General features: G+C 43.2%; 1 protein-coding gene across 2 annotated transcripts in view; it reads left to right on the top strand.

Annotated features, from left to right (window-relative positions):
* The window catches only part of acadvl (acyl-CoA dehydrogenase very long chain), a 13,603-nt gene that overhangs the window by 4,177 nt on the left and 3,071 nt on the right, over nt 1-6,355 (top strand). For both annotated transcript variants that reach the window (XM_020611329.1, XM_020611327.1), the window contains exons 9-19: nt 1-17; nt 165-290; nt 429-627; nt 1,912-2,016; nt 2,395-2,481; nt 2,817-2,879; nt 3,925-4,026; nt 4,418-4,515; nt 5,642-5,714; nt 5,869-5,941; nt 6,211-6,283. The exon at nt 1-17 is cut by the window's left edge and continues 95 nt beyond it. In XM_020611329.1, the coding sequence (XP_020466985.1) occupies nt 1-17; nt 165-290; nt 429-627; nt 1,912-2,016; nt 2,395-2,481; nt 2,817-2,879; nt 3,925-4,026; nt 4,418-4,515; nt 5,642-5,714; nt 5,869-5,941; nt 6,211-6,283 (1,016 nt within the window). The remainder of the gene's footprint in view (nt 18-164; nt 291-428; nt 628-1,911; nt 2,017-2,394; nt 2,482-2,816; nt 2,880-3,924; nt 4,027-4,417; nt 4,516-5,641; nt 5,715-5,868; nt 5,942-6,210; nt 6,284-6,355) is intronic.

The raw sequence follows: 6,355 nt of genomic DNA, 5'->3' as shown, positions 1-6,355 counted from the left end.
AGCAAGCTCTGGATCAGGTGAGGATGAAGTAGTAGTACACACAAACGGTTTTTCTTACTTTCACCACAAGAGGGCGGCATCGTACGGCATGTCCAGCAGCACAGTGTCATTGCTAAAAGCTGCTTGTGTGTTTTCCTTATCTGTTAACCTTTTTCTTCTGGCAGTAATGGAGGCCTTGCTGAGATCTTCACAGTATTTGCCAAGACACCCATGAAGGATCCCAAGACTGGGGAAATGAAGGACAAGATCACAGCCTTCATTGTGGAGAAGAGCTTTGGGGGAGTGACACAGTGAGCAGACTCCTCTTAACTGACTGTCAATAAGCTCTGATGTCTTTGAGCTGTAATTTTGTGTTTTTGTTAGAAGTTGGAAGGTTTCCCCTTTGTAGACTTTTTGGAAACTCTCTTGCCCCATCTTCTCACTCACAGCGGCCCTCCAGAGAAGAAGATGGGCATCAAGGCATCCAACACAGCCGAGGTTTACTTTGACAGTGTTCGCGTGCCAGCCGAGTGCGTGCTGGGCGAGGTGGGCGAAGGCTTCAAGGTGGCCATGAACATCCTAAATAATGGGCGATTTGGCATGGCAGCTGCGCTCTCCGGCACCATGAAGGCAGCCATCACCAAAGCCGTGAGTACCAACACCCAGAAACGGTGCCTTGAGTGGTAGAGGTTATTATAATGCAGACACTCTAGTTTCCACTTAGAGCTTTGTTTCTATACGTGCTGAATTGCTTCCTCTCTGTGTTGTCTGTGTTACACCTCCACTTTCAGTCATGTATTTCCCTCATTGTGGGTTTGTGGGAAATTCCTGTCTTGTAGCACTCTCCTGTTTCTTGTATGCAACTCTCTGCCGAGGGTTACAGGTGCTAAAGACTCACGTTAGCTGTGGTCACGTTTTTGTGGATTGAGCATGTTTCCAGATTTTGATGTTCTCGTATCAGTAATAGCCTAAAAAGATAACTCTCTTAAATGCAATAATTTGGAAGTTTTCATAATACAGATAGAGTTGTAGTTTCATGTGTGACACAGATAGGACAGGCTTTATGAACTGTGCTGAGAAACGTGAGTCAACACAGTAGTTGCATATTGGTGGTTATGCTCCTCTGAAGTCATAGTAAATGTGCCAAAGTGCAATAATCACCTTTCATTTTTTTGGCTTGCAAAGCAGTTGATGCAGGGATGGATGTTGTATTTTTAAGATTTCAAGACAAGTGACTAAGTCAAAATTTATAATTGGTTACTAATTGATTTCAAATCTGTGTCAGTGGAACACTGTGAATTTAAGAACCAATCCTTTGTCTACTGTAGAGCAAAAATTCAATGTGTAACTTAAAAGATGGAGAAGCAGCAGATTCTCTTTGAGATGCAGTAGAAATGTGTAACTCTGCTGAAAGTAGGAACAGAGTGTTTAGCACCAACTCATCACTGTGTTATTGTTCTACTGTCTTTCTGCTAGACAATACACTAGTCATAGTAAATGGGGATGGAAACACATTTGTTGTACATAACATTATCTCGTGACAGTGGGTATAAATGACACCTCTTGAGCTGTTCCACTTGTTCATAACAACTTTTTTCTTTAACAGTTTGGGTTTTCAGCATACTCCAGTTTCACTTCAGTTGTTTATTTTCAGGCTTTGTGGTATCAATGTGGTCACAATGAACTGCTTCTGTCAGGGCTTTTGTCTGGTCTCGCCCCCTTAGCATGCCACCCCACCAAACTTCCTCTCATTGCACAAACACTAGACAGCAGCAATATTTCACCAGGACTGGCTGCTAAAAGTTGTCTTATAGTCTTAAAGTACAAGGAAGTTCAGAACTAAAATATTTCCCAACTCTGTTTGTGCAATGCTGTAATAACATGCAGCCTGGTATTGTGTGATGGTGACCGGCATTTCCCTCTGTTCATCAGGTTGATCATGCAGCCAACAGAACCCAGTTTGGAAACAAGATCCACAACTATGGAATCATCCAGGAGAAGATAGCCCGCATGATTCTGCTGCAGTATGTCACAGAGGTCTGATGCCTGAACAGTGAATTTTCTGCTTAAACCCCAGCAATTTTCATAAAAGCAACATACACTATCTGTTAACATCAGGTGTTATTTCCTGTTGCAGTCTAAAACATTTGTGCAGCAAAATCTGCACTATCCTTCTGTTTTCTGGCTGTCTTATACGTACTACAAAGCCTGTGTTTCAAGTAGATTTTTGTACTCATTTCCTGCCTGACAGCCCCTTTCTGGTTTACTTAGCAAAGCACATGTTCTCATGAAATTTCACTACACAATGTATAATCTTTGCATTGTGGTGCACTGATGCTGAACATTTCTTTAGCACAGACCATCCAGGTTGTTATAAATTTGTGCTGACATGACTTTTGTATCGTTTTCCTGCAGTCAATGGCCTACATGATCAGCGGCAACATGGACAGTGGAGCAACTGAATTCCAGACAGAAGCTGCCATCAGCAAGATCTTTGCCTCTGTAGGAACTTACAACCTGACAGTTTAATGGGTTTAACATGTGTACCAGAGGCCCAGAGGTTCCCATGATGCCTGGCTGACTGGGCTTAATTGCCTTTGCTACCAGCTGTTATGGTAGCCAGGGAGGCATTTTGAAAGTTTAGCATCCTTTTGGCTCTACTTTTCTACTCCGTATGTTTTATGCTTGCTTACACTAAAAGGCACACAGCACTTCTTTCATCATGTTTAGATGACAGAGGAAGTCAATGCCTGAAGGCTTGATTACTAAATTAAGATGACTGCGTATGTGACAGGAAATGCTCACTATTTTTTTTTTTTTCTTTTAAACTCTGACAGGAAGCAGCGTGGACCGTTACTGACGAATGCATTCAGGTTATGGGTGGCATGGGTTTCATGAAGGTGAGTGCTGAGTCTACATCCCGTTGCATAGAAACTCAACGAAATCAGAGAAGCTGCATGGGAAAATTAGATTCTAGAAGTTTGTATGTTTGCCTGTTAAAAATTTCAAATAATTAGTTTATTGCTGGCTGGAAGCAGATACCGCCACACAACGTGCAGTTTCACAAGGCAGAGACAAGTTACTAAAGCAACTATTTCACAATATAAAAGAGCAGTGTTAGAAGTTTAGGTGGCTAACTATAAGCAGGAATAAGTGAGTCCAGGAACTTAGGAACTTCTAGTCCCAAAACGGCAGCTCCTTTGGCTATAGGAGCTTACAAAAAGGCTGCTATAATGCACCACATTCATTCACACTGCCAGTCAATATCAGGACAACTACTGCAGATGATGCAGGAGGGATCCTCTCGAGCAGGCGTGCTGCTTTTCCAGGCTCTCGGTACAGTGGAAAGTATGCCCAGTCATGGAACAACACTTTAAAGCACTAACTGCGGAGTTGGCAACTCTGGTGTACCAGATTGTACTCTGCAAGCACTTATATACATGTGGTGGACAAAATAACAAGTGCAATTTAGCTTAACAGCAGAACAATTTACAACTTGAGAAATGCTCACAGAGTCAGCAGCAGTTGGACTTTTTAAGCTTCAGAACTGCACTGATTGGAGGCTGTTATGTTGTGCACTGTGCAGATGTTCTGTAATTTTGTTCACTTAAAGTTGCGTTTAATTATTTTAACTCGGTTTCACTTCAACAAGGAAGTTAAGTCACCGCCTGTTGTCTGCTGCTGTTCTGAGAGATCAGAATGTCCCCTCTGTGTAAGATATGATACGTAGCGCAGCTCATGGCCTCCTGTTGTTTGCTCAGCTAGTGCAGGCATGTGGCTTTACCATAGAATTGTCCCAATTAAAGGGTGAATTTCAGAGCAGAATATTCTCATTATATTCAGTCAGTGCTTAATAATAAATTGTGGGTTCTTTGTGATTATTGCACATTTATTTAGCGTAAGATTTCATTTAAAGAAAGGACTCATAGGTCATTGTTTCCACAGGACGCTGGACTAGAGAGGGTGTTGAGGGATTTGAGAATTTTCCGAATCTTTGAGGGCACCAATGACATCCTGAGGCTCTTTGTGGCCCTCAATGGCTTCCAGGTAACACAACATTTCTTTGTATTGTCTTCCTCAGACTCATCTCTGGTGATTTGATAATGTGTGTATGGAAAGCTACAGACGTTCTGTGGAGAGGAAGTGATTTTTGCTTGCTGCCTGAAACTTGAACAGTGTTTCCTATGTGATCTAAAAGGTGCTGCAACATCTTGTAGGTTTAAAAATGGGTGATCAAAAATCAACTTCTGTAAGATTATATCAAGAATCAGAATCTTAAGTCTGTCTCCTAATACTTGGTGCATTGTCAAACCTCCAGAGAAAGGGCCAGATCATTACAGTATAGCCTATGACTTTATACCATCAGCTCAAATGGTGCAAGAAGTAGTCAAAGTAACCACTTCTTCATTGGTCACAAGTCATTTCTGCTTTGTTGCAGAATGCTGGTAACCAGTTGAAGAGCCTGCAGAACGCGCTGAAGAACCCATTTGGCAACGCCGGGCTGCTCACAGGAGAAATCGCCAAGAGAGCCAAAAGGTTGCAAACTACTCATTCTATTTCTGTCTGCCTGTCGGTGGCTCAGGAAGTGTTATAGCGCGTGGTGGGGGACGGGGACTTCCCTTATAATGCACACTTCATGATGGATGCAGTTTCACTTCCATCCTTGATTGTGCCAGTTTGCAGCTGATACCGGAGCATAATCCACTAATTTGTTTGTCTATAAACCAAAAGATCACATTTCCAGGATATTGGTGTTTTCAGTTCCTGCCTTTATTACTGTACTCTAATGCAGCTCATTTGTCTGTGTTTGTCCTTCCGCTGCATCCGCCCCACTCCTCTAACAGCACTTTAAGACTTTACTGCCAAAAGCACTCAGCTCTGAACTTTAGAAAACTGCTACAGCCTAGGGCTGTCTTATGCTCATGCTGGGCTCTGGTGCACATCACAGCAGTCAAACCTCATCAACCACAACGTTGCGTAGCTCTCCTCCAGTGCGCAGTGCTGTATTCACCTGCTGTCTTCTCATCATCAGTGTGGTTGTGGTTTGATCATGATAAGCTAGCCAGATGTTTAGTGGGTGGAAAATGCTGTATTGAAGAAGAGTTGTGCATGTTTTAATTTTGACACACCTGACCTGCACGCCACCGCATACTCAAAGTTAGCACTTGCAGATTGTAAGAAATTGCTGCCAGGGAACTAGACTCCGGTGAAAATGGGACAGGACATGATGTCTCCTAGCTAAAGACACTGATGACACAATACTGAAGCTGGAATAACAACAGTTGCTGTGGGCAGCAAAGTACATTCTGTAATCAGCTCCGACTGCCGCCTAGCAAATGTTCAAGTCTAGTAGTTCTAGTAGTCATTGTAACAGCCAACCAGCCACACAATGCTTCTCATCTTCTGAATATCTGAAAATACATCAGAGGTCAGTTGCAGCCCTTGTTGGTCCTGACGTGAAGGTGCCAGTGTACTCTACAGCTGCTCGATGGACAGCTGAAGCAGCTGCAGAAACCCCCACCTGCCACAAATCTTCTTGTTACAGAACTGTTTCTAATGATTGTCATGTCAACGTCATTGTCATTGTTTGATTGTGTACCGATGGAGGGCTGGCTGAGTTGATTTGCCCATCCTCAACCATGTTGATCTGATATCGTTGTAGGAGGGCAGGTCTGGGTACAGGTCTGACTCTCCAGGGAACCGTGCACCCTGAGCTGGCGCAGAGCGGTGAACTGGTACGTTACACTTAGACGGAGGGGGTGTCCCAGTGAAAGGTTTTTTTTGCTCTTGGTATGATAGAAGAATTTTCTGCTGTTGCCTGATGTACACTTCATTCATCATGTCTCATGTTTCTTAGACCATTGTGTGTGTGTGCACCTTTTTTTTTAGACCGTTAAAGCCATTGAACAGTTTGGTGCAGTCATTGAGGAGCTGCTGATCAAACATGGCAAGAAGATCATTGGTGAGTGTGTGTGATGGTGAGAGGAAAATCTTGTGGGAGTTGGTTAAAAGAGCTTCTGGAGAAAATCCCCACATGGTAACTTTCTGTTTCTGCTGGAGGTCGAGTCATTTCAGACTTGTGTGACTTGTATGAGAGTAGAGAAGAAGATTTGTGCACAGAAAGTCATGCTGTATGGTATCACACTGGTTTGTTGCCAGTCAAGAGGAGTCCTCTTATCTGTGTTTTGTGATGGTGTAATAACTTTGTGATAAGTCAGTTTCCTTTTCCAGATGAACAGTTCGTCCTGAAGAGAGTCGCAGACTGTGCCATTGACCTCTTTGCCATGGTGGTTGTCCTGTCCAGGCATGTAGACCTTTCAAATAAATGATTCAGCTTTTTTTTTTCCCCAACCGCTCTCATTTCGCTCTCTGTCCC

The sequence above is a fragment of the Monopterus albus genome, unplaced genomic scaffold (assembly GCF_001952655.1).
Source record: "Monopterus albus unplaced genomic scaffold, M_albus_1.0 scaffold112.1, whole genome shotgun sequence".
Lineage (NCBI taxonomy): Eukaryota > Metazoa > Chordata > Actinopteri > Synbranchiformes > Synbranchidae > Monopterus > Monopterus albus.
The sequence above is the reverse complement of the archived record's forward strand: the minus strand, read 5'-3'. Positions and strand labels throughout refer to the sequence as shown.